This window comes from Bos javanicus, chromosome 29, assembly GCF_032452875.1.
Source record: "Bos javanicus breed banteng chromosome 29, ARS-OSU_banteng_1.0, whole genome shotgun sequence".
In the NCBI taxonomy this organism is placed as follows: domain Eukaryota; kingdom Metazoa; phylum Chordata; class Mammalia; order Artiodactyla; family Bovidae; genus Bos; species Bos javanicus.
The window spans coordinates 46,086,317-46,113,435 of record NC_083896.1 but is presented as its reverse complement, the minus strand read 5'-3'; the positions used below and the strand labels follow the sequence as shown (position 1 = coordinate 46,113,435).

The window sequence follows — 27,119 nt, the reverse complement described above, 5'->3', positions numbered from 1 at the left end:
TATCCCTGTAGTAACACCGGAAGGTTAGCATTACCTTTCGTGAATTAAGCCTCTGCACCAGGGCCCCGGGCGCTGTTCTAGACGTTGAGGACAGAGCAGTGAAAAAGGCAAAGCCCCCCATCTTTAAATAACTCACAGCTGGGAAGAAAGATGCAGTCGGTAGATGCAATGAGTAAGTGAAAGATACGGACGCCAGGGGGATTCCTTGGCTCAGACGGTAAGGAACCTGTCTGCAAGGGAAACTTGGGTTCGATCCCTGGGTCAGGAAGATCCCTTTGGAGGAGGAAATGGCAACCCACTCCAGTATTCTTGCCTGGGAAATTCCATAGACAGGCTACAATCCATGGGGTCATAAAGAGCCAGACACGACGGAGCGACTAACGCACACACACAGGATGATAGATGGTGATATGTGCTAAGGAGGAAACCAACCAAACCGAACACAAAGGCCATTAAGAGAAAATAAAAGCTAGGTACTGGACCTGAGCAAGTGGGAAAGGTCTCTTTCTGGGAAATGGAATTTGGCGTGCATGTGTGTTTTCAATTTTAACCTCGTTTTATGTGAAATGCCTATGAAACACCTAAGTGGCGGTGTCAGAAGTTTAGAGACGTGCAGGTGGGGATGGGAAGATGGGCATCTTTGGTACATAAGTGGTTTTGAAGCTATAGAGGGGACTCCTTGGGCAGGATCAGGACTGGCACCTTTGCACAGGTGAGAGAACAGGCGTGTAGACAGGCTGCCTCATTGGGCCCAAATCACATGGCTGCTAGGTTGTGGAACTTAGATTCAAACCCAGGTCAGACTCATGCCATGGCCCTAATCACAGCTGCCTTGGAGTCTTGCTGCTGTTGACTTGGCCTTGGGCAGGTCACTTGACCTTTTCTTCTCTACCAAAGCAGGACTGGGCAGTGGAGGGGCAAGCACGATGCACGGGGCGCTGCGATGCTCAGGCAGGTGGCTGAGGAGCCCTCAGTCACCCAGACGGATCATTGGACTCACCCTGGGTATGTCCCCACCCTCTTCCCGCCGCCCACTCTGGCACCTGCTCCCATCAAAGCGGCCCTGCCTTCCGGGCAGGGGTGGGGTCGGCAGGGGTAAAGGGAAGACAGGAGAGCAGAGTCTGAAAGCCAAGGTATCGCTTTACATTGAGAAGCCACCTGCCACCCAGACTGGTATTCTGGGCTCAGCAGGACCTGTGGGCCCTCCCTGTGGGCACAGGATCCCAGCAAGCAAATCCCTTCCAGCCAGTGGCTGCGTGAACCTGGTATTTGAAGAAGGGGCGTGGGAGAGGGATGCAGGTTTGGTGGGACCCAGGTGGGTCTCTGCAGTGCCCCCTGGGTCCTTCTGGGGGGACTGGAACAGATCCCGTGGCAGGGGTGCGGCGCCCAGGTCAGCTGTGGGCTTGGCTGGCACTCCTGGGCTTCCGGGGCTGGCCCAGGCTCCTTCCGCCAACTCAGTCTTTCTTTAGAGTTGTTAATATCTTTCCGTCTGTCCAGGGCTGGTGGGGCCCCACCGCCTCTGTGGCTTAGCACCTCCACTCGGGGCATCCAGCGGCTTCACGGTGTAAATGCCGGTGGCTCCTGTCACGTGGGGGGCTGGGCAGGTGCCTGGCCACACTACTTCCTGTCCCCCACCCCCCTCCTCTGCCAGCTGGCAGGAGGCAGCCTCCAGCTGGCCACGCTCACTGTGGGGAAGTCGAATTTCCAGTCTCCCCCAAGCAAAGCTGCTCTGGGCTGTGGCCTCTGGCCAGCTCAGAGAGCTCCGGCCCACCCTGAGGGCCTCTCAGCGGAGGCTGGAAGAGCAGCCAGCAGCACAGGGGGGACGGGGAGGGGGTGAGGGGTGGAGACAGGCTCAGAAGTGGGGAGCCGGAGGGACTTGTGTCTGGGGTCACCCATCTGCCTCCCCTGCTCCCTGCAAGTCACCGCCCGGAATACTTGGGCTGGCGCTGAGCCGGAAGCGAATGGAGCCAGCGTCTTGGGAGTCTGGGGACTTGTCAGGGTCCGGATTTGGGTGTCAGCCGCAGGGGGCGCTGTCGGGATGGACTCTGGAAAGCTTCGAGTGGGGAAAAGAGAGATGTTCGGGGCTGTGAAGGGCTGCCTGGGCATGGCCGGACTTGGGGCCTGGGCACCGAGACCCAGGGGAACCCACACAGGACTGTGGTGCCCCCTGGGCTTCTTCCTCCAGGGAGGAGATAGGGTGGCAACAGCAGTCTCAGTGGGGTGCGATTTGAGGATTTGGAGCCAAGCACTATGAAAATAATTGGAAAGTTTAGCCATAAATCAGAAGCTAGTGAAACATTAGTTGTGCTAGCAGAGAGGAACGTGGCAAGGCAGCTTCTGATGTCAGAGACGCCCGAAGGCTCTCAGAGTTAAAGAGCAGAACGTGCAGGGTCCTGAGCCGATAGGCTTCACCTGAGGGGTGGGGAGACCCCACACAGCCCCATCCCCGCCCAGTGGGCTTCCCCAGGAGGCAAGGTGAGGGCAGTGGGAGGAGCGCTGGTGTTTAAGGTCTAGTCCCGCCTCCACCTCTGTTAATTCCTGTCCTCAGCCAATCACTGTTCCTCAATTTCGCATCTGTGAAAGGGGATAATAAGCGCTACGTCTGCCACTCAAGGTCAAAAGGGAGAGAAAATAAAGTAAGCAGTCGTGTTGGTGGTGGTGGTTTGGTGGACCACAGACCTTGTGGTCATCGACACGGCCCACGGAAGCCGCTTTTCTGGCATGTCTACTCTGTGCCAGGCCCTGGTAATGGCAGGAAACCAAGGAAGGCCCGGGGTTCTTCCTGGAATAGAAGGACCCGCCTGTCTAGCCTGCCTCCTCTCTGTAGGACCGAGCTGGGCTCTTTACCACCTCCTCCCCCACTCCGGCCCCAGGGCTTCTGCACTTCTCGGGCTCACCTTTCTCAACCACTCCCTTTTCCTTCCATACCCACATCCACTCTTCCGGGTGGCGGAGACGTTTAGGCACCAATACCGTGCCATCTGCCGCTTGTGGCAACCTCAACTTCTTGGCCTCTGCGCTTTTTATCAGGATAAGGGCTCTGCTTCAAGCCCTGACTGTGGAGGTCGCCTCACCTCTCGATGCCTCAGTCTCCCTACGTATAAAGTGGGAAAAAACGGTCCCCACCTCCTGGGAGTCGTTGTAAACCAGACAGGGCACCAAAGCTTGAGAATGGTGCCTGGTATCCAGAAAAGGATGTTTCTCTCAGGATTGTTATTTTGCAGCCATTATCATCAACCCCGCAGGCAGAACCAGAGGGCGAGGCAGCGCGCCCGGCCCGTGGGAGCCTCTCAACAACTTCCCGACTAGCCTGAGACCCAGGAGGGGGGCCCCCATCCTTGGGTACCGGCACTGCCCAACGAGGGAGTGAATCGGCAAAACCCGTTTCTCCGAAAACCCGACGCACAGTAGGTGCTCAAGAAATGGCCGGCTGACGTTAGGAAGCTAGTGGCCGGGATAATGCAGGCTCACGTCCCGCTCCCTCCCACACCAGGCGGTGGAACTCGGGCTGCCCACACGGTCTTGAAGGGTGTTATCTGCTCCCAACGACACCCACTCCCACAACAAAGAGGCTCGCCTCCACGGGGGCCACCCAGTCTCGGCGCACCCGGGAGGCGCAGAGGGCGAGAAGCCTGCCCGTCCCCCACGGCTGACCCCCGTCCTGACTCAGAAGCGGTCCCCGGTGGGTGCTGCTACGCCAGGGACTGAGGATTGGAAGGCAGCCTCGAGAGACCCCGAGCGCAAGTAGAGACCTAAGGCCCAGGTAGCGCCCGAGGGGCGCGCGGCGACGCCGCCTCCAGCCGCGATTTAAAGGGCAGCGAGAGGCGGAGGGATCCTTTCCGACCGCTCAATACGAATCCCTCCGCTGCGAGCGAAGCGAAGCGACGACTGGCCCCGTCCTCTCGAAATTCGCTTTTTTGTTCCTCCGCCGCGGGAAGCAGCCGGCGGGGGAACTCATTTCTTTCTCGGGTTTCTCCGCCTCCCCCACCCCCACCCAACCCCCAGTCCCGTAAAAGCAACAGAGGCGGCCGAAGAAGCGCGAGCTGAAGTGGTGTCCCTCCGCCCGGCCGAGGGTACTCCTTTTCGTGTCCTTCCACCGTTCCCGGGCGGCGTCCGAGCGGCTCACCGGGGGCGGCGACGCGTCTGCGGCGCGGACGGCGAGGCTCCGGGGCTATGAGGTGAGGGCGCCCGGGCACCGGAGACGGCACGCGCGGCGCCAGGACCCGGGGCGCGGAGTCGCCAGGCCAGCGGCTGCCTCCGGGATCCCCTGAGGCCGCGCGCGAGGCGAGGTGAGGCCCGCGGCGCGGGGGCGCGGGGGGCGCGGCGCGGTGGGGGCGGGGGGCTCCGGCCGCGGCTGGGACTCATTTCCCGACAGCGGATGGAGCGGGCGGTGCTGCGGCGGGGGCCGCCATCTTGGATTTTACTCTTCCCATTTTTCTGTGGAATTTTTTTTGGTGATTAATTTTCTTGGGGGACGAGAAAGTGTCGCCGGGCAGAGCGGGGGCCCCCCCCCCCAGCGGCGCGGCGGCGGGGCCTCGACGCGCCCCGAGGAGGAACGGGTAGCGCCCGGTGAGCAGGGGGGCGGACGCCGGCGCGGGCGTGCGGGGGGCGGCGGGGCACCGGCCGCGGGCGGCGGGCTGGGGGCGGGCCGGCAGGAGCGCGGGGGGCGCCGGGCCGGGCCGGGGTGGGGGGGCCGGAGCCGGGGCCGCGGGGGCGGTGGGGACGGCGGGGGGAGGGGCGCGGCGGCGGCGGCGAGCGGGGGGCGCGGGCCCTGCAGTGGGCGCCGCGGCCGGAAGGGAGCGGTAGCGGCCGCCGGGCAGCGCCGGGCCGGCCCGCGGCCGCACGAGGGGAGCAGCCCCGCCGCTCGCGATTGGGGGACTCTGTTTTCCCTCTTCTCCAATGGGCAGCCGTGAACGGTCTCGCCCAATCTGCTGTCTTCGCCGCGCTCAACTTTGGGTTGTTTTTGTTTGGGCTCGAGCCTCATTCCTGGTCTCCTCCCGGGCCCGTCCTCCGCCCCGCTCCGTGCCTTCTGACGGCGGCCCCGGCACCTTGGCCCGGGCTGGCCTCCCTGGCCCCTGGCTCCCCCCGCCCCCTGCGCTTCGGCCCGGTCCCCCTCGGTCTGTCGGCGTCTCGGGTCCCGAGGACACGCGCTGGTCCTCCCAGAGTGACACGGTCCCCTGCATCCCCGGAGATGATGATCCGCGTCACCCCCAACTGTGAGAGTGGGGGAAACGTGAAGAAGGTGACAACTGGACCTGACTTGCTGGAACGGTATAGAAAAGCACTTGGGACCCAGAGAAAGTCACTCTTTGTCGGTTTGGGTTCCGTTGACCCGGTTTTGGAGCTCTGGCTTCCGACCCATTGAGTAGGGGAAACTTTTTTTAAGAATACTGAGGAGGCGAACGTGTGTTTTTTGAAATTAAGTTTTTCAGAACTTACCAAACGAAATTCTCTCCGGCGGCGGGGGGGAAGGGGGGTGGTGGGGATCTTTATTTAGAGTAGGACGCAGAGGAATTGATTGGTTGTGATTGTGCTACTTTTCATCAGGATCTTTTTCAGATGTAAAGCGTTTGGATATAAACTACAGTGGAGCATGGCTTAATAAGATCATTAGTGGAAACAGTTGCCAGCTGAAGCTTTTTTTTCCTTCCCCTTTTGGTCTTTAATAGTAAGAACACGCCTATAACTTTTGGTGATTAATTGTCCAAGCATTGACTTTATTTTTGGGGGCTCCAAAATCACTGCAAATGGTGATTGCAGCCATGAAATTAAAAGACGTTTACTCCTTGGAAGGAAAGTTATGACCAACCTAGATAGCATATTAAAAAGCAGAGACATTACTTTACCAACAAAGGTCCGTCTAGTCAAGGCTATGGTTTTCCACTGGTGTTGTATGGATGTGAGAGTTGGACTGTGAAGAAAGCTGAGCACCGAAGAATTGATGCTTTTGAACTGTGGTGTTGGAGAAGACTCTTGAGAGTCCCCTGGACTGCAAGGAGATCCAACCAGTCCATCCTAAAGAAATTCAGTCCTGGGTGTTCATTGGAAGGACTGATGCTAAAGCTGAAACTCCAGTACTTTGGCCACCTCATGCGAAGAGTTGACTCATTGGAAAAGACCCTGATGATGCTGGGAGGGATTGTGGGCAGGAGAAGGGGACGACAGAGGATGAAATGGCTGGATGGCATCACGGACTCGATGGACGTGAGTTTGAGTGAACTCCGGGAGTTGGTGATGGACAGGGAGGCCTGGTGTGCTGCGATTCATGGGGTCGCAAAGAGTCCGACAGGACTGAGCAACTGAACTGAACTGAAGCATTTTGAAGAAGGAAGGGAATATCAGTTTTGCCTGAAATCATCACAGATAATTTATACCTATGGGGGAAATCGAAGAGTTACTTAGTATAGACACAAATTTACTTTGTAGCCAAATGTTTAGGGCCTTCACCACAGGTGTGGTCCTGTCACTGTGGGGCTCCCTAGATTCCAGGATTAAAGTCCACAAACGCTCTGATCCCAGCCCGTGTGGGAACTCAGGCCCCTTTTCCAGTTTCTAATCACTCAGCATTCTCTTCAAATGTCCAAGCTCCGGCCCCAGCAGTTTCCCCTTCTGCCATCTTTTGATGTCTTGCCCAGCACTCTTGCATTCCTGACCCTGGAATGACACTCTTCAGAAGGGCCTCATGAGAGTGTGACCTTCTGGGTAACTCTTCCACACCACACAGAGCTCTTACACACGTGCAGAGACTGAGCCCTCAGGTTAGAAGGCACACCTGTGTGTTCCCTGAGCAGTTGTTAAATTGAATTTGGTTATTTACCTGCCCATCCCCTCGTCTTTTTGGTAGCTTATTGAGTTATCTTCTCTGCTCAGAGCAGGTGCTCAATAGACACTTGATGAAAAATACTAACTTATTAATAGAGCTTGGTGATTTATATGTAGTTCTTCAAAATACGTGCATTCTATTATTACAACATTGTTTTTGTCAACAAAACCACTTAGTTTGAGAGCGAAAGGAGTAATGGGGATATTTACCCTTCAAGGGGAGAAGAGAGTAGGGCTTAATTTTTTACCCATAAACTTTGAAACTAAACTCAAAGTCATTTCCAAGTGCTGTCCTGCCTGTGTTTTCATTTGTCGTCTTGTGCACGCTGAAGTGCTTCTGTTCTAACTCTCCACACCGGAAGCAAATAGCAGTGGGCAGCTTGGGGGTCTGGTGGAATATGCCTGTAAAGGAAGTGGCTGCAGGTTGTTTGTGTCTTTGAGCTTTGAGTTTTGTGGGTGGGGCATGCTGGTTTACAAGTTTTCCCTTGGGTCCTACATATCTGGGATTGAATCTGGTTTCTCTTAGTTTGAGTATCAGTTTGTGGCCTTGTAGGACATGAGCATGTGGCCTGATTGTGTTGCAGAGTCATTTGTGTGTGTAGCGTGGTAGCAGCTCCCTGTCCACAGGGATGCCCTTCACACGGCTTAGGAAAGCAAATCTGTTCAGACAAATGCTGTCGATTCCGTTATCCTGTGCTGCCTGCCATGGATGAGCTTTACTTTCTCTCCTCTCATAAAATCCGTCTTTGGTGGGCAGGAGTTACAGGTCTCTGTCAGCCCTGGAACACTCTAATTGCTAAGTTTTCCACACGTTGTTAAAGATGGGGACCGTGTGTCTTTGTTCCAGTGTGTATCTTAGTTCCACAGATACACTGAGGAAATAATAGAGCGTGGATAGCTGTGTCTCAGGTGGAGCTCTGTGCAGTAGAAGTTTCATGTGTAAAGATGTAACTCAGTTTTTCGGCCTGATTTTTAGTTACTTTTTATTTGGAGGGAAAATGTATTTGCTGATGTGTCTTGGTGTAGGAAATGGTTTTAATTGCAATTAAAAGCACACACTTAAGTTTACTACTGTGTAAAACTAGCCAGTGCACTTTAAATTGCAAGTATTAGGAGTTCTAACCATTAAAACAGTGATTTGAAAAGTAACTTTTTTCTTGGATAGACTGTCAACTTTGAAATCTTAAAAAACATACTCTGAAGCTCTTAAGTATGAAATGTGAATTGAACCCTGTTGTGTCATGACCGAGCTCCACGGAACAAGCTGTACAAGGAAGGGTCCTAGTGAACAAGTCAGGAGTTCCACTGGGCTTAGGCAAGTTTCACAACTTTCTTTAAATTCTATCAACTCTACATTCCGTCCCCCCTCCCCCTCCCCCCAAAAAACCCTTTACAAATCTGGTTTTACTTTAGTTCTTACTATAAGCCCCTTCCCCATAATTTGGTGTTTCCCAGAAGATTAGAAGTGTTGGTTGGGAGAAAATGGTCATGTTTAACCAATATCTTAATTCTGTATTTTTCTACTAATGTGACTAGAGTTTGTCTTTGTCCAAATCAGATTACAGAAAGTCTGAGTAACTTTTCACTTACAAATGTATCTTGTTTTATTCAACAGACACGTCCTCAAATTTTAGTCACGCACATCTTATTTAACTTGCTTTACAGGACTTTACTATTTTAAAGGTGTGGAATAGAGAGAATCCATCTGTGCAGGAAAGACTCATTATTTTGTTTTTCTAAACCCACATTAATGTCTAGTTTAAAAATAAAAACACTTTTCTTTTGATCCCCATGTTGCTCAGAGGCAGTGGATATATTGTCTTTATATAGTTGGTGATGGAAGCAGAACTGTTTGCATTAATTCTAAAATATTCTCACAGAGTGGGAAAAAAAGTCACTGATTTCCATAGTCATTGATGCTCTGAATTATGTTTTGCTTCATGATTTTCCTCCCATTGGGTTGAAGGGCTCCTGGGACCGCTGGAGCACTTTGGTCGCTCACTGCCTCTGTCTCCCGTGCCAGCCAGATTGGGGGCTGGCAGCGTCTGCGTGAGACGGACGCAGACGCGAGCACTGCACGGTCTTCTCTGAGGATGTGCATAATTTCATAGTATAGCTATACAGACAGTTCCAGGGCTGGATGAAGGGCCACTGGAGTAAGAATCGATACCCGTGTTCCAGTCTGCCCCTCCTTATTTGTTTAAAGCATTGATGGGGCCAAGCCTTAGTTTCTTCATCTGTAAAACAGCTAAACGTTAACCTCTGACATCACTTGCAGTTCTAAAGTATACTCTTTTACACTTAGTCACACCCATTTTCTCACTTCTAAGAGCCAACCTAATCACTTTGCCATCTCTCCAGTTGGTTTACATAGTTCACCTGTGTATTTCACATAGTCTCGCCTCCTTGTTTTGAAATATTAAGTAGATGGTACAGCTTACAATCAGGCTTCCCTGGTGACCCAGTGGTAAAGAATCCTCCTGCAATGCAGGAGATGCAGGTTCAGTTCCTGGGTCAGGAAGATCTAGACAAGGAAGTGGCAACCCGTTGCAGTATTCTTGCCAGGAAAATCCCATGAGGAGCCTGGTGAGCCACAGTCCATGGGGTTGCAAAGAGTCAGACATGGCTAAGCGAGGACAGACGCACAGCTTACAGTCAGTCGGGTTTCAGATTTTGGAGACGGGGATCCCAGAAGTTGGATTCCTCAGGTCTGTCTGGCTCACACCTCTCTGTGGCTCCTGTTGTCAGTTGCATTTCTGCAGGATGCCCTATTCTCTGTATTAGGAGAGCACACAAAGGAAAAGCAAGTGAGAGGCCTCTGTGGGTGATGCACGTGGCTCCAGTCTTGAGGTAGTCCTCCCAGACTTCAGCAGGACTCTCGAGTTCTAGACCCAGGCTATCTGTTTAAGGCAGCTTGACTTCAGGAAGGCAGCTTCATTCTGAGGTTCAGCCATCTCACGTGTGGTGACAGTACCTGTCTCACCTAGCTCATAGTGTTGCCAATCTGGGGAACCCTCGGTATGTGTGTTAGGATGAAACAAACAGCTGACCTGGGCGTCTGTATAGGAGCACCAGGTCTGTAGATCTCTTGTGACGCTAGGATTGCCTCTCAGGTCTAAGGCAGAAGAGCCCTTCAGGAGAAGGTCGTTCTGCTGTTCTGCACTCCTGCTCTGCTCATCAGATTCCTGGCTTTCTCAGGCTTCCCTTTGGTTTTGCAAAGGTCCCCCCCACCCCCACCCCCCCGCTCCGTAGTTGTCTTGTGCGGTTTCCCGAAAGCTGAAACTCTCGTGTGCCCTCTAGTGTTTCCTGGATGCAGACGGTATTCCAGCACCACGAACAGTGCCTGGTGGCTCCCAGGAGTTTGTTGATAAATCCTGGATTGAGTTGATTCTCAGTCTGCAGAATGAGTCATTTTGTCTGTCTCATTTTTAACAAGGTTGAAATATCTGATACAGTTTAACCTCTGAAGAGTATTTTCAAGAAAAGCCCTTATGTTGCATGTTGTGAAGGGATATGTATTTTTGGCAAGAAAACCAACTTACTGTTAGGAAGATGGAACCCCCTCCCTCCACTCACCTGCTGAAGAGTAAAGGGGGCTGATCCTTCAGCCAGTGAGCCAGTACAAACCCGCTTCTCCCTTCCCCTCAAAAGAGACAAAAAGACACCTCATTCAGTGGAGGATTTAGACCAAGCCAGTTGCCTCAGAAAGTATTCATTTGGTGGGTGTAGATAGATGCCGGAGTGTTTTTGATCAGAAAGGTGACTGGGTCTCTATTCACGCCTTTTGGTTTCTTCTTCGTGATCATCCAGTGGGAACTCTGTCCCACGTTAGTCCCTCCTGTAGCCTACTTGTCTCGTTTATAGCTCTTACCAGAACTTAGGTTTCACGCTTGTCTCATCTCACACTGCACCCTGAGCTCTGTGAAACCAGGAGCAATGTCTGTTTTGTTTTAGGGTCTTGCTTTTCACCTATGAGGCAAAATATGTTTAAAATTTCGTTTGAGTCAGGCTTATATTGCTTTCTTGTATGGTCAAGAGTGTATATGTAGTCTTTCAACGTGGCCTTTAGTTTTTTCTCATTCTCTTAAGGCTTCCTCTTATTTGTGAAATGAGGGTGATAATAGTCGTATAAATTATTGTATTTTTTAATGTTTTATGTTACAAATTGTGTAATTTGCTATTGTATGTTTATGAATATTAAAAACCTTGTATATTTAAGGTACTGTGATAGGGATAAACGATACGACGTATATGAAGTTATTAGCACAGTTGCTGGATCATAGTGCAAGCAGCCAGGTGGCCCCTGTGGCGCTCAGCTCTCCGTTCGTGTCTGAGCGGACGCTTGCTCAGCCATGTGTTGGGCACTGGTAGGCGCTGAGCAGCACATATCCCCAAACACTATGAGGTGGGGTGCTCCTGTGCAAGGCCTGTCTGGCTCTCAAGATGCCAGTGTGTGTTTCTGGCTTCTTTTCTTTTCTCTTCACTCCGTTTTTATTTCAGTGACCGTGATAAAGCTCAGAAAGTCGTCTTTTTGGTATCATGCGTTGGTAGCGTATTACTTTGTCAAGAAGTGGCAAGTCTGTGGCTTAGACAGTGCTGACTTGCTCGCTGAGCTGCAGGCTCCTGTCGCGCTGCTGCCGCCCAGTCGCATCCAGCTCTCCGCGGCCCCAGAGACTGTGGCCTGCCAGGCTTCTGTGTCCATGGGATTCCTTCAGGCCAGAAAACTGGAGTGGGGTGCCATTTATTGCTCTATCCACAGTCACTTCTCTCCTGAGTTTCAACATCTTAGAACACTGGGTACTGCCCCTTCCTCAAATTTAGCAAATCCAGACTTTCTCATCTTTCCTGCAAATGTGTTCCTTCTCCAGTCCCTAATGCAGTTAATGGCCACCTTGCAGTGTCCCCAGCTGAAACTTGTGTCCCAACTGGAGGCCTCTGACGTGAGTCCTTTCTATCCCTCAGCACCTGCATCTGGTTTGTCACTACGTCTTGCCCAGCTTGTGTTTGAAACATGAAGCCTTTCCTCTCTCCCCGTCTGTTGCTACTCTTCGTTGCATTTACTTCTTTTAAGTGGTCTCTCCCTCTGGTCACATGCTTTTCCACTAGTGGGATACTTTCTGTGAGTAGAGTTGAGCATATTCTCTAGTCTTTCATCTGTATAACTGGGGGGAAATGAAGTGCCTCCTTTACGGGGCATGACAGTTACATGATAAAGTTAATTTAGGAAGCACTAGGCAATGGCACTCCACTCCAGTACTCCTGCCTGGAAAATCCCATGGATGGGGGAGCCTGGTAGGCTGCAGTCCATGGAATCGCTGAGGGTCGGACACGACTGAGCGACTTCGATTTCACTTTTCACTTTCACGCATTGGAGAAGGAAATGGCAACCCACTCCAGTGTTCTTGCCTGGAGAATCCCAGGGACGGGGAGCCTGGTGGGCTGCCGTCTATGGGGTCGCACAGAGTCGGACACGACTGAAGTGACTTAGCAGCAGTAGCAGGTGAAAGGGAGGGCTTCCCTGGTGGCTCAGTGGTAAAGAATCTACCTGCCAACATAGGAGACAAGGGTTCGATCCCTGGGTTGGGAAGATCCCCTGGAGAAGAAAATGGCAACCCACTCCAGTATTCTTGCCTAGGAAATCCCATGGACAGAGGACCTGGTGGGCTGCAGTCTGTGGGGTCACAAAGAGTTGGACACAACTTAGTGACTAAACAAGAGCAAGTGAATGGAGGAACTATTGTTGTTTTAAGAAATGGAGTTATGGTAAGAAAGATGATGTTTTATCAGATACACAACAAAGTATATTTATTCTGTTGTATCAAAATCTAGAGTTCCTCTGACTGTTAAGTTAACATGTGAGATGTATTCAGTGATGTTTAATTATACATTGGTGCTGGAAGTCACCCTCCTTCTCTTCAGGAGCAGTAGGAAAAGCAGAGCTGATCTCAACTCTGTCATAAATGAGCGCCTTGCTCCTTTTCATTTTCTTGAAACTCCGTACTTTTTCTAGTGGATGAGGTGGTGTGGTGTTTCTTTTTCTTGCGGGGATTACGGTAGGACGAGGAACGGGGACTTTCTGTTTGACTCTTGGAAGTTGTGTGAGTGACACACCAGAGTGCGGTCTTCTTTGTTTCTTCCGTAGTTACACGCAAAGAGGGGGCACTTGGAGACCTTTATTGTAGTAGCGGTTTCTGCTCATCTAATCCTTGTGCCGGGCTTCTCTTCCTTTTCCTAATGAGACATTAGTGAGGGTGAGTGACTTGTCCATGGTCATGTTGCTGGAGAGTAATGAATGGAGCCAGGGTGGGCCCCGGGCGCTCTGCGCCCTCCGAGCCACAGCCCACCCCAGGGTGTGCGCTGCCCTCTGCCCAGTCTGCCACCCGGCAGACTCAGTCTCGGCCCAAGACTCGGACTCAGACCAGGATTCACGTTTTGTATTCTTCTCCCCCTTGTCTTTGCCCGTAAGAATCGATGATTCTTTGTTCTACTTCCGTCAGAGCTTCTCGGGAACTGTGGACTGTACTTACAGGGTCTTGCCACTAGGTGTCATCTGTTGATAGAAGAGTGAAATGCTCTTTGGGTCCCAGAGAGGAGGGTAACAAAGGAAGCCTCCTTGATTTTGTTTATGGGCACTCCTAGGTGAGCATGTGGAGTGAATGTGGAGAAATAGGGAAGGAGATTGGGGGCAGAATTTCCCTCGGCAACCACATCAGCTAAAACCTTTATTTTAGAGATAGCTGCTGAGACAGTTGGAGACACAAATCTTTCTTGCGTAGAATCCTTTGTTGTGATACATAACTGGTGTACGTACGGTGTACGTAAATAAGGTGATTTGAAGCAGTATTTTCTGTAGTGAGGAGTTTTACATGCTCAGTTGTCGATCAGTGGCCGAATAAGTGTAAGTGTTGTAAACATCTGATTGTAGACCTACCAGTGGTGGCTCTTTTGCTGTTTAAAATGGTCTGCTAAGTGAAAAATTTAACAGTTTTAATTCTCATCTTTTGTTGTAAACATATATGAATATATAATGTTCAGTACGATGCTTCTAAGGAAGGTCTTGGTTAACTGTGCTTAAGCACAGTGCATGAGTAATTCGATGTTTAGTTGAGACACCAGTTGTATCCTCACAATCCATACAGCTGTCTGTAGCCGTGTTGATACCTGCAGTTGAAGGGGGAAATGACCTTAAAAATGTATTTTAACAACTGTTTAAAGGTGCTTAACATCTCCTGTAATGTGTTGGAATTTTATGCATTTCTGGAGTCTAACTGGAATGTATTTATGCTTTGGTTTAGTTTTTCACGGTCTCCGTATTGCTTTCCTGTGTGTGCTGTAAAATACCACAGAGGTGGTGGCCTGTAACGGCAGACTCGTCTTCTTTCGCAGCTGCGGTGGGCCGGAGGCAGGGGCTGGGCGGGGCTCCCTCCAGAAGCTCTCAGAGTCTTGTTCTTGGCCTCCCCCAGTGTCTGGTGTCCGTGCGTTCCTTTGCTTGTGGCTGCCTCTCCACTCTTGTGGTCTTCTTCTCAAAGTGTATGTGGTGTCAAATCTCCCTCTGCTCTTCTCTTTTAAGATCATTTGTGATGACATTTACGGCCCACCTGGATAATCTCTTTCATCTCAAAAATCTGATTTAATCATATCTCCAAAGACTTCTTTCCTTGTAAACTAACATTCACACATTCCAGATTAAGATATGATAGCTGTCTTTGGTAACCATTTTCCAGCCTCCTTTTGAGAAGTTATTGCAACTAGTAACCTGGTTCCATCCCTGGGTCGGGAAGATCCCCTGGAGAAGGGAACGGCTACCCACTCCAATGTTTTTGCCCAGAGCATCCCATGGACAGAGGAGCCTGACGGGCTACAGTCTGTGGGGTCACAAAGAGTTGAACACGACTGAGCGACTTTGACTCCACTGGCAGGATTAGTGACGCCATCTCTAGCTATCCTTTTATCCTCACGGGGTGGCTGGAGTATTATTGTGCATTGGTGGGGAACTGCTGTCTTCAGGCACCATCCTCTTGCTGGTCTGAGTGGGGCTTTGCCTCCTGAGACTGCTTGAGAAAGCTGTTGAATTGACTGAAGCAAGATGCATATGAGTTTGTACAAAAGCTGGAAGAGAAAAGCAGAAATGATACTTTTTTAGTCGCTCTTTTACAAGTGTAAAGACCCGTTCTTTGCTCTAGAGTTTAGTGCTAGATGCCCGGTGAGCACAGAATCTGCGTGACAACTCCAGATTTGGAGCAGCGCCCTGCCCTAGGTGAGGGTTTTCTGCCAAATTACGGAGAAGAATCATCCCTGAGACTTCCAGCACTACCACTGGTGAACTCTGACAGGTCATCTGAATTCTTGAATGAGATTTGTTTTCTGGCAGTGTTTACAGGAGCAAGTTTTAAGGTTACAGGTGTGGTAGCTTTCATGGTAGTTTTCTAACAAATCGGCAATGCACAGTTACCCTGTCAGTTAGAGTCTTAATGGAGCAGTAATGATCCCAGATGCTTCTGGTGGCTTTGCGAGGCTTCAGCTGGTCTCATTGCGTGAATTATACTGGAGGATTCTGTGGAACCTCAGCTGTATGTTGGATGCAAGTGAGTTTGGAATAGCCGTTGACAAAGACTGACAGGAATTCTTTGGTACGTATGTTATAGAGTCCTGTTGTCATTTTAGACTTGAAAGAACGGATAACCTGTATGTGGCAGTGAGGTTTGCGACTGGAAAGGGGAGTGGACCTGTGCCGTGTTGGGGCTTGTGATGGGTTCCAGTGATATGAAAGTGTACCTTACCTTGATCGTGCTGTGTGGGAAAGGCAGGCATCATCAAGTAATACACGAGGAAGCGAGTGCAGTTGTGATAAGCACCGTGAAGGAGAAATATTAAAGCGCGTATCAGGACAGCCTGCTGGGCTGAGGACTGGCCGGTGGGCGCGCCGACGGGCAGAGCCCGGGGTGTGCTCTTTGCTCTTCTGGGGCACGTGTCTGTCTGCGGTTTCCTCTCTGGACAATGCCTTTTATTTGTGTTTGTCTTCTTGTGCTTATTTTAAATATAAAGCTCCTGGGAGTCTGGCGTTGTGACAGTGTGAGCATCAGAGTCCACAAGCATTGAAAACTTGTAGAAGGATTTCAATGACATTTTTTCACTTCCATCTGCCTAGAAGTCTGGTTTTAATTGCTGTGAGTAAAGTTTTAGAAATTGGCTTTAACTCACATACATATGGATGATGCAGAAGGATTTTTGTGAAATCTGTTTTATTTTCCTTTTTATACTTATTCTTTATTACAAGAGTAGTATATGCTTATTTTGAAAAGTCAAACCTTTTGAAGAACATGTCATGTAACAGTTAAAAAATTGCTTGTAATCTCCTTCTCCACAAACTGCTGTTTGGTGTACTGAATTGTTTTCTTAGCAAATTGTAACTGAATCACTTGAAAAAGGTTTGTTCTGCTTTTTCTCAATAAAGATTTTCAAAAGCCCTCTAGCAAGCTAGAGCCTGCTTTTAAAAACATGTTAACTTTTTCATTTCAGCCACTTGGGAAATTGTTTCCTTGTCAATGGATAATTTCTCTAAGATAAACTACCTTCAGACAAGTTCAGTTGGAAACTGGTTAGAGAGTTCTTGGTGATGTTACCAGAATTGTGTCAAAATTTTTGGTACTCTTTCAGAATTGATGTTTTCATTTTTATAACAGATTTTTTTAAATCCCGATTTGTGCTTAGGATACTCAATGAAACTTCCTGTGCACAAGTTTTAAGTGAAAAAGAACTGAGAGTAGAGCTCTCAAATTGGAGGCGAGCCGATGAGCTCAAAGGCACGGCAGTTGTGGTCCTTGTGAGCGCGCATAAAGGACACTCGCACAGTGGGAGTCGGGAGCCTGCTGGCATTTGCTGAGGGTCCCTCACTGGAGATAGAGTGGGCACACCGTCTATGAAGCAACTCGGTGCTTTCTTTGGAAACTTGAAATTCAAGTATTAGGGGGACCGGGCTGTTTGTTTTTTTCCAATTATAAAGAAATAGGTTCACTGTAAATGTTTTGGGGAAAAGTCTTTTTGATATTAATTCTGTTCCCCCAAAACAGCCATTGCTGTCTGTTGGTGATTTGGAATTCATGATGGGGTGTGTGTGTGTGTGCTTTTTACCTTAGTGGTATTAAAATGTGGTCAAACTTTCCTCTTTAAGCACAACTCTATAAAGAATTCTTTAAATGCTTTCCTCTTTAAATGCATCTCTTGTTTTAGCAGTTTTCTGGTGCATTTTGTATCATCATGAGTGGTGTCCCCTTTTCTTTACATTTGAATTCTCCAGGTCACAATACTGGAGTGGATAGCCTTTCCCTTCTCCAGGGGCTCTTCCCAACCCAGGGATTGAACCCCGGTCTCCTGCACTGCGGAGAAGGCAATGGCACCCCACTCCAGTACTCTTGCCTGGAGAATCCCAGGGACGGGGGAGCCTGGTGGGCTTCCATCTCTGGGGTCGCACAGAGTTGGACACTACTGAAGCGACTTAGCAGCAGCAGCAGCTCCTCATTGCGGGCGGATTCTTGACCAGCTGAGCCACAAGGGAAGCCCTTTACATTTGACAGTAGAGTCTCAAGCACGGGCGGCCTTCCCCACCTGTACTGCTCCAGTGAGACCCTTCCTTGTGCTTCAGTGTCAGATAAACTCCCAGGTGCGCTTCCCTGGTGACTTGGTGGTAAAGAACCCACCTGCCAGTGCAGGAGACACAAGTTCAGTCCCTGGGTGGGGAAGATCCCCTGGAGGAGGAAACAGCAAGCCACTCCGTTATTCTTGCTGGGAAATCCCATGGATGCAGGAGCCTGAATAACGACAAGAAGAAACCCCAGGGGCGTGTAGGGGTGAGGGAAGGTGTCCCATCCCAGAGCACAGTGACAACTGCGTTTCCCTAAAGCCCGGTTGTGTCACTTTTGTGACACCTATAAAAACGGGGCAAAGCCTTATACAGACACTTTGGAATTCCGTCCATCAGCATACTTGGGTGATTTTAGTCCCTTCCTGATAACTAGTAAATCTGTTCATTTAAAAACTTAACAAAACAAAGATCCTGAGAAACTCTCAAAGCATGCTGGTCTCAAGTTGACCTATCCCCACCCTCTGAATGTTACAGATATCTTTTCTGACAACTGAAATTTAGACTCTTTTTCTCTTATTTGAAGCAAATGAAAAGAACTTAGGACTCTCTTTACTCATGATTCCTTTCTGCCATCTAGTTCTTTCCCCATGAGCTCATGTTTCAAGACATTATGTCCATTTCAGAAGTTCTTTGTCCTTTCCAAGAGAGGCTCACAGCGGCCCAGACCCTCAGAGATCTGCCTGATGAGCCCCGCAGCCAGTGCCCAGCCGGGCCTCCTTCCTGAAACGCGGGGCCCTGATTTACTCTTGCTTCGACTCCTTCCTCACTCTTTGCTCCTCCGGGTGTCCTCAGCTGCTGTTCCATCATCTGGAGTTCTATATACCTGGGCCCCCTTGGCCCTTGACATCTTTCCTCTATACTTCTCCCTGGGAGATTTCACTTGCTCCTGTGGTTTGACCTCTCACTAGTCCCCAGCTCCCAGGTGTGTACATCCAGCCTGGACCTGACCTCCAGGGCCTTGTGTCCGGCTGCCTAGACATCTCTGCTTGGTCTTTTTTTAACAGATACCTCAAACACGACCAAACCAAACTCCTCCCCCCCGCCCCACCCCGGCCCCTACCAAAACCTGACCTTCCTGTGGTCCTAGTCACCTGTATAACTTCTGAGTCCCTTCTTCCATTTGCAAGCATATCTGAGACCTCTTTCTTCCGCACAGTGTTAGCAAATCCTGTTTGTCAGCAAAACCTTCTGAAAGGATCCCTGAACTCACACTCCTCCCCCGCTCTGCTACTGCGGGCCACCAGTATCCATCTCTCCTCTCATTTACTGCTGTGGTCTCTTAACTGCTTTTTCTCTCGTCCTCCCAAATTGTTAGTTGCTTAATTAGTGCTGCTCTTCCGAATGCATTCAAGCTCTTCTTCATAAGAGCAGCCAGCAGAGGCCTTTACCACTCAGCTCCCATCCCTACTGTTTTCTCACTGAGAGTTAATGCCTAGGTCTCAGCCAGGGTTTGGAGGCCCCCGTCAGTTGTTTTTTCTGGGACCCTCCCTGGCCTGCCTCCTGCCCTCTGACCCCCTCCTGTGCCTCAGGGCTCTGCTGGTCCTTCCTCCCCCAGCTTTGTACCTGCCCTTTGCCTGTGCTCGCTCTTCAGTGCTCCCGGTGCTTCTCCCGGCCCCGCCTGGGTTCCACCTAAAACACCCCCTGCCACTTAGAAATGGTTTTATTTTCTTCAGGGTGTTGGCGTTTATTTGCTAATTTGTCATTTTCTGGAGCTTTCTTCATTAGAATTTAAGCACAGATGAGGGCAGAAGCCTTGTTTGCTGCATCCTCAGTGACTGGAGTGTAGTAGATGTAATAATTTTCATGAATTTTTAATTGGGAAATCAGAACAGAGAGTGATTTGTAAGTTGTTAGGCCATTGAAGGAATAGCCAGTACTCCTTTCTTAAATTTTTTTTTCTGCCAATTTTGGGATGAATTTGAGGTGATTTTAATTTCTAAATACAGCTCAGATACTGTCAACCACGTCAAGACCATGGTAGTATTTCCATGTGAGCCTGCTGGGTTCCAGGCCAGAGAGACTGCACCCCTCCTCTGTTGGGAGGGGGAGCCACCCCGTGTCTTGAGCTCCTGTTTCTCCTATGAAAATACCTACCTGTGTTAGCTTTTCAAATTCCATCTCCACCTTTAATATGAAAGTGTTCTTCTAGCTCATCGTTTTGTGGGAATGATCATGCCAACAAGAGCAGATCCTGTACTCATGAGGGCAGAGCAGACGATGACCTGATGGTTAGTAGAGGCTATGTTTATTTTGAGCTAAGAAGTTATGCATAGCTCCCAATCTCTGCTAGCTTTACTAAAACTGCTTTCACAGAATATTCATTGTGAGCTGAAGTCTTTTGCTGTAATGATAGCTGCTGTTATCCAGACGAGTGGAGAGTATTGGCGCCTCTGCTAGAATATGGAATACACCCAGACATACGTGCAGTGTGTTCATTCTAGTGGAATTCAGCCACGTCTTCTGATTGACAGAGTGCTCGTTATGCTTTGGTTCCTTAAGTTCAAATAAAATAGTATCAGTTGACTGTAATATAATTGAGACACCCCGGGTTATGCATTTGCTCCTTTTTTTGGTCATTAACTTACATTTAATTGAAATTATGTGTAAGTTAGAGTGGATCTCAGTCTGTTCTCCATGAACTGAGTTAGCGTGTACTACTAAAATGATTTATTGGTGAACTTTCTGAATTCTTGGGAGAAATTGGGTTGACAGGTATAATTTCCTCAAATTAAAATTTTTATTCTTTAATTTTCCTTAAAAATTTGACATCTCTTCTTTGCCCTAGTAGATAAACAAGTAACTTAGAACAGGTTCAGACCCTGGAGTTGCATCAGAATCACCTGGAGGGCTGACTAAAGCACGGACTGCTGGGCGTTGTCCCAGGTTTTCTGCCTTTTTCCTCTGACTGGGAGCTTGGCTGGGGCTGAAGGGCTCTCTGGGGAGGTGATTTGCTCGCTCTTTTGTCTCTTGATTCTGTCTAAAGCCGCATTCCTCTTTTCCTTTTGTATCACTGAGGAGTATTAGGACTCCTAAAAGAGGCTTCAAAACACGTTCTTTCATCATTGTCTGTAGGTCGTGTGTTATCAGTATACGTAGACATCCTTGAGATGAACTTCCTTCTTAATGTTTTCTCTGGAGGTACAGAGTCGGGTGGACCCGAAAGCACTGTGGTAGGTGCATGGGTGGTTGCTGGTTGTGAGAGCTGTGCCGCCTGTGCCAGCCCTGCCCCGGCTGCCAGTGCCAGCACAGGCACCTTGAGGAAGAAGAGAACTGGAGGTCAGGTTATAATTTATAGTCCAAAAAACACGGATGCGGCAGCTCCTGTGAGGCAGTTTAGATCACATTCTGATTTATTTATTCTTTCATCAGTTGAGTGCCTTTGATCTACTTTGTGCTATGCTAAGGAAAAGAAAAGTAGGTTCTTGACCTCAGGAACTCTCAGTCCCTTGAGGAGGAAGACTGTTGTTGTTCATTCTCTGTCATGTCTGGCTCTTTGCAACCCCATGGACTGCAGCACGCCAGGCTTCCCTGTCCTTCACTATCTCCTGGAATTTGCTCAGATTAATGTCCATTGAGTCGGCAATGCCATCCAACCATCATCCTCTGTTGGCCCTTTCTCCCCCTGCCCTCAATCTTTCCCAGCATCAGAATCTTTTCCGATGAGTTGGCTCTTCGCATCAGGTGGTCTGAGTGTTGGAGCTTTAGCTTCAGCATCAGTCCCTCCAATGGATATTCAGGGTTGATTTCCTTTAGGCTTGACTGGTTTGATCTCCTTGCAGTCCAGGGGACTCTTAAGAGTCTTCTCCAGCACCACAATTCGAAAGCATCAATTCTTCAGTGCTCAGCCTTCTTGATAGTTCACATTCGTGAACTCTCACATTTGTACATGACTAGTGGAAAAAGCATACTTTGACTATACAGACCTTTGTCGGCAAAGGTCTAATATGGTGTGTGGGTTTGTCGTAGCTTTTCTTCCCAGGAGCAAGCGTCTTTTATTTTCACAGCTGTAGTCACTGTCCTCAGTGATTTTGGATTCCAAGAAAATAAAATCTGTCGTTGCTTCCACTTGTTCCCCTTCTCTTTGCCATGAGGTGATACGACCGGATGCCATGATCTTAGTTTTTTGAATGTTGAGCTTTAAGCCTGTATTTTCACTCTCCTCTTTCACCCTCATCAAGAAGCTCTTTAATTCCTCTTTGCTTTCTGCCATTAGAGTGTTATCATCTGTGTGTATCTGAGATATTTGATATCAAATATTGTTGATATTTCTCCTGGCAGTCTTGATTCCAGCTTGTAATTCATCCAGCCCAGCATTTCACACAGTGTACTCTGCATTGAAGTTAAATAAGCAGGGAGACCATGTTTAGCCTTGACATATTCCTTTCCCAGTTTTGAAACCAGTCCATCATTCCATGTCTGGTTCTAATTATTGCTTCTTGACCTGCATACTGGTTTCTCAGGAAATAGGTAGGTAAGGTGGTCTGATATTCCCATTTTTTTAAGAATTTTCCAGTTTGTTGCGATCCATTCAGTCAGAGGCTTTAGGATGTCAGTGATGCAGAAGTAGATGTTTTTTGCAATTCCCTTGCTTTTTCTGTGATCCAGCGGATGTTGGCAATTTGATCTCTGTTTCTTCTTCCTTTTCTAAATCCAGCTTGTACATCTGGAAGTTCTTGGCTCGCTTACTGGTAAAGCCTAGCTTGAAGGGTTTTGAGCATTACCTTGCCAGCATGTGAGATGAGCATGATTTTAAGGTGGTTTGAACTTTCTGTGGCATTGCCTTTCTTTGGGATTGGAGTGAAAACTGACTTTTTCCAGTCCTGTGGTCACTGCTGAGTTTTCTAAATCTGCTGGCACATTGAGTACAGCTCTTTAACAGCATCATCTTTTAGGATTTGAAGTAACTCAGCTGGAATTCCATCATCTCCACTGGCTTTCGAGGTGGCAGACAGGCCTCCACTCTAAGGTGACGTAAGGGCTTTCACCCAGTTTTATAGTGGGGTGTCTACCTGGATTTGGGAATGAGGGTCAAGGAAGAGTTCCTGGAACGTGTAGGAATTAGACAAAAAGACCAGTTGTCTAAGTGTAAATGTAAGATATTCTATCATTGTTAGGAGATACTGTTTTATTTAATAAAGTATATTAGTTCACAAACATTTAGCCTGTAACTGATGCCTCAGTATTTTACTTGCCGTTACCTATTTAAGCTGCGACATTTTTCTGGGTTTAGTGAAGCCCACAGGAAAAATCAAAAGATTGGTACAATAAGAGCTGTAGACTAACTGAATTTAAATAGTGAAGGAACTAAGAGAAAATACATCTTTGAGAACAATTTAAAAGTATTCTTGATATGGATCAGCTGGTTTTTACCTTCTTATAGCTAAGCATGTTGCTCTAACACACATTCTACCTCGCTGAATTCACACAGAATTCCTGTGATTTCAGAGAGACTGGAGGTCAAGTAAAAAGTAATATTTCGTATTTGTGTTGGGTATCAATAATTATCTCCGGCTCTGCATTTCTGGGAGTCGTTCAGCATAATTTATCGTGTACTTTTCTGTGTGTTTGGGGAAGGTGAGGGAAGATGCCCTTTGCTGCAGTGAGAGAGCCTTGGGCAGCAGCGCTGGGCTCCTCTCTGGACGCTGCTGCAGACTGGCTGTGCTCGTTGGGTGTGCTGCCTCAGTTCCCTCTGCATGTTGAAAGAGTTGTGCTGAAATCCTAAAATTCCCTTAGCTCTGTTGTTGTACTTTCCTTTCCTTGAGCCTTTTTAGCCTGATTTATATTAAAGCGTCATTTGTAATGAGGTGGTGACGTGGACATCCTCTCATTTCACTACCAGCAAATGCCATCTATACCTTCTTTTCCAAAGGTCCTTACATGTGATAAGCATCGCTTACTGTCCTAGTCATTTTGCCCCTAAATTTAGCTAGTTAAAATTCAGATAGGGAAAAAAAAAAAAAAAAAATTCAGATAGGGAAACCACTGTACTAGCAAATATAATAATTTCAATTTTTGTTGCCAATGTAAAGAAAGCTAAGGCAGGTATTTCATAATGAGCAGTATTTTGATATTTGAATGTTGGTCTCTTAAATACCCTTAATGCTGATTTCAGACTAACAAAACTCTTGTGGAGAAAGCATAACTTAGATGCCTTTTCTTCAGCTCCTCAAGAAGAGAAGAAGCAATTTTTCTTTTAGTTTATTCACAGAGTTAATACAGTTTTCCAAAACTTGTAGTTTGAGCAAGTTGTTGCTATCTAGCTATACCTAGATATCACGGTAATAGAAAGCAAAGATGATTCTTATTGGTAACTGAGAGATACCTACTTATTGAACACTTACTAGTTACCGGTCGCTGTTAGCACAAGCAGTGAGCAGGGCGGAGCGAGTCTGGGGGCTCTGTAGGCCTCAGTGTGGGAGGGGGGCGGCCAGGACAGTCTGTGAAGAGTGAAAACACAAATTGTGCAATTACTTTTAATACTCTGAAAATTGCTCAGGGGTCTGGGTAGCATGGTCTTTTATGTATTTATCTCCCCATTTTATTCTGTTTTTCATGTTTTGTTTCTGTTAGGAGAGAACGTTGAAATTATTCTCTAAGCTATTTGAAGAGAGTGACTAAATGCACCTGGGTCAGGCTGTCTGTGGGTATGAAGTGGTTGGGAGAATCCAAGAACATGGTGGTGAATGGCAGGAGACATGGAGGCAAGTTGTCTAATGACCATCAGCAGAATCAATCAAAGTTACAGCACTCGGGAAAGGACAACGTGAAGGCTGGCAGAAACGCAGGCGAGAGGAGGTCGAGCAGATGTATGTACACGCTTCAACTGTCGCTCTCTCGATTGTGATTCGGGGCAGGCATTCTCCCCGGTTTGTCATGTGTGTTCTCTTCTCAGTTAACAGTATGGTTCTTTTACTCTTATTCTCATCAAACATTGTGTACAACTCAGTTCTTAATACAGTGTTTTTATATCCATAACTTTATATTTTGTAGAATTTATACCTGAATGGTTGCTTTGTTCTTTTAAAAATATTAAAGGACTGCTATTAAATTTCTTTTAAGTTTAAATTGTGTTTTTTTATGTTTGATGTAAATGTAAGTATGTATTTGAAAACTTGTAGAGTAATATGAATGATAAAGTCAGCCTTCATTTACATGTTAAGTGGAAGTTAAGGCAGCTTTTAAAATTGTCACCGTTTCTTCTATTTATTCAGAGTGAATAGTTTATCCTAACAGAAAAGGACTGTTGACAATGAATTACTTTTTTACCTCAATATCTTTTGGTTGATAATGAGGCTACATATTGAGAGTTCAAGAAAGTGTAGATTTGATCCATATTTCATAGCTCTTTTAAGAGTAGTAAATTGCCCCAGGATAAATGTAAACCTGTGAAGATGGACAGCATTACGTTGGATGTTATTGGGCAAGAATGGTGCAAAAAGAGTGTCAATGATGAGGAGATGCATCATCTTAGATAAAAGACTTTAGTGACTTCATCTAACACCAGACCCATAGAATACACGGAGCAAACACTCACAAAACTGAAGGAAGGAATAGACGATTCAGCAATAATGTGGGACTTCAGTTCCCCACTTTCAATAATGGATAGATAAGCAGAAGATGAAGGACAGAAGACTCAAACAGTACTCTAAACCAGCTATTCCTGACAGACCTCTGTAGAACACTCCACTTAACAGGAGCAGAACACACATTCTTTTCAAGTGCACATGAAGCATTCAGCATAGACCATAGACTAGGCCATACTTTAAGCCTCAGTAAATTAAAAGGATTGAAATCATACAATATATGTTCTGACCACAGTGGAGTAAGATTAGAAATGAATAACAGAGACTTGGGAAGTACACAAATATGTGGAAATTAACTCACTCCTAAATAACCAGTGGATTAGAGAAGAAATCAGAAGGGAAATAAGTAAATAGTTTGAGACGATTGAAAATGAAGATACAACATACCAAAAACTTACGGAATGCAGCTAAAGCAGTGCCTGGAGGGAAATTATAGTTGTGAACACCTGTATTTTAAAAAGAAGGAAGATTTCAATCGATAATCTAACCTTTTACCTTAAAACACCAGAAAAAGAGCAAAACTAAACCCTAAGCAGGAAGAAGGAAGGAAATAGAGTAGAAATTAACAAAATAGAAAACAGAGAAAATGGGCAAAGCTCAAGAAGTTCCTTCTTTGAAAAGAAGAATTGGCAAACCTTTAAGCAGGATTGATTAAGAAAAAGAGAAGACGAAGAATCAACAGCAGAAGGGACATTACTGTTGTTGTTCCGTTATTAAGTCATGTTCAGCTCTTTGCTACTCCATGGACTGTAGCACAGCAGCCTTCCCTGTCCTTCGGTGTCTCATGGATTTTGCTCAAACTCATGTCCATTGAGTCAGTGATGCCATCCAACCATCTCATCCTCTGCCACACTCTCCTCCTGCCCTCAACCTTTCCCAGGGTCAGGGTCTTTTCCAATGAGTCAGCTCTTTTCATCAAGTGGCCAAAGTATTGGAGCTTCAGCTTCAGCATCAATCCTTCCAATGAATATTCAGAGTTGATTTCCTTTAGAATTGACTGGTTTGCTCTCCCTACAGTCCAAGGGACTCTCAAGAGTCTTCTCTAACACAACAATTTGAAAGGAACAGTTCTTCTGGAGGCTGTGGGATTGAAGGACTTTAGAAAAATGTAAAGAATTAGAATACTATGAACAGCTGTATACCAAGAACTAAAATAGCTTAGATTAAGTGCACAAATTTCTAGAAAGTAATAAATTACTGAAACTGAATTAGAAAGAAATTTATACAAAATCTGAATAAACCTATATAGCAAGTAAAGAAGATTGAATCAGTAAGTTTAAAATCAAAAATAGAAAACACTACCTACAAAGAAAAGGCCAGTATTATCCTTGTACCAAAGCCATCATAAGAAAAGGAGACCTACCGACCAGTATCTCTAATAAATGTGGATGCAGAAATCCTCAGTAAAATACTAGTCAACCAGATCCAGCAACAGATGAAAAGAATTCTGTAGCATGCCCAAGTGGGATTTATCCCAGGAATGCAAAGTTGGTTTAATGTCTGAGAATCAACTGATGTGATATCATATCAATAGAATCAAGGACAAAAACCGTACTATCATCCCAGTAGATGCAGAAGAAGTGTTTGACAAAATCCAACATCCTTTCAGGATAAAAACTCTCAGCAAACTAGGAATAGAAAGGAATTCTTCAACCTGATAATGCTTAATGTCATGTATAATGGTGGATGGTTTCTCCTGAGATCAGGAACAAGACAGAAATTTATCCGTTCTCATCACTTCTGTTTAGCATTGTACTAGAAGTTCTGACTACAGCAGTTAAGCAAGAAAATGAACTTAAAGGCATCTAAATTGGAAAAGAAGTAAAACAATCTCTATTTGAAGATGACATGATTCTGTATATACAAAGTCCTAAGGAATCCTCTAAAATATTAGAATAAATGAGTTCAGCAAAATTGCAGGATGCAAGTATACAAAAATCAATTGTATATCTATACACTTTCAATAAAGAATCCAAAAGTAAAAGTAACAGTTTCGTTTAGAATGGCATCAGAAAGAAAGAGCAATAAATTTAATATAAAGTGTAAAACTTACACTCTGACAACTATAAAAC

General features: G+C 47.2%; 1 protein-coding gene across 7 annotated transcripts in view; it reads left to right on the top strand.

Moving 5' to 3' along the window:
- Positions 1–3,861: 3,861 nt before the first annotated feature.
- The window catches only part of KMT5B (lysine methyltransferase 5B), a 53,914-nt gene continuing 30,656 nt past the window's right edge, over positions 3,862–27,119 (top strand). Inside the window, exons 1-2 of one of the 7 annotated variants that reach the window (XM_061407224.1) lie at positions 3,864–4,178; positions 24,035–24,270. In XM_061407224.1, coding sequence (XP_061263208.1) covers positions 24,111–24,270 — 160 coding nt within the window. In that variant the 5' untranslated portion in view covers positions 3,864–4,178; positions 24,035–24,110. Of the gene's footprint in view, positions 4,290–4,364; positions 4,570–5,182; positions 5,272–24,034; positions 24,271–27,119 lie in introns of those variants that run through there. The other 6 variants (XM_061407222.1, XM_061407226.1, XM_061407223.1 and 3 more) reach the window with 6 other exon arrangements.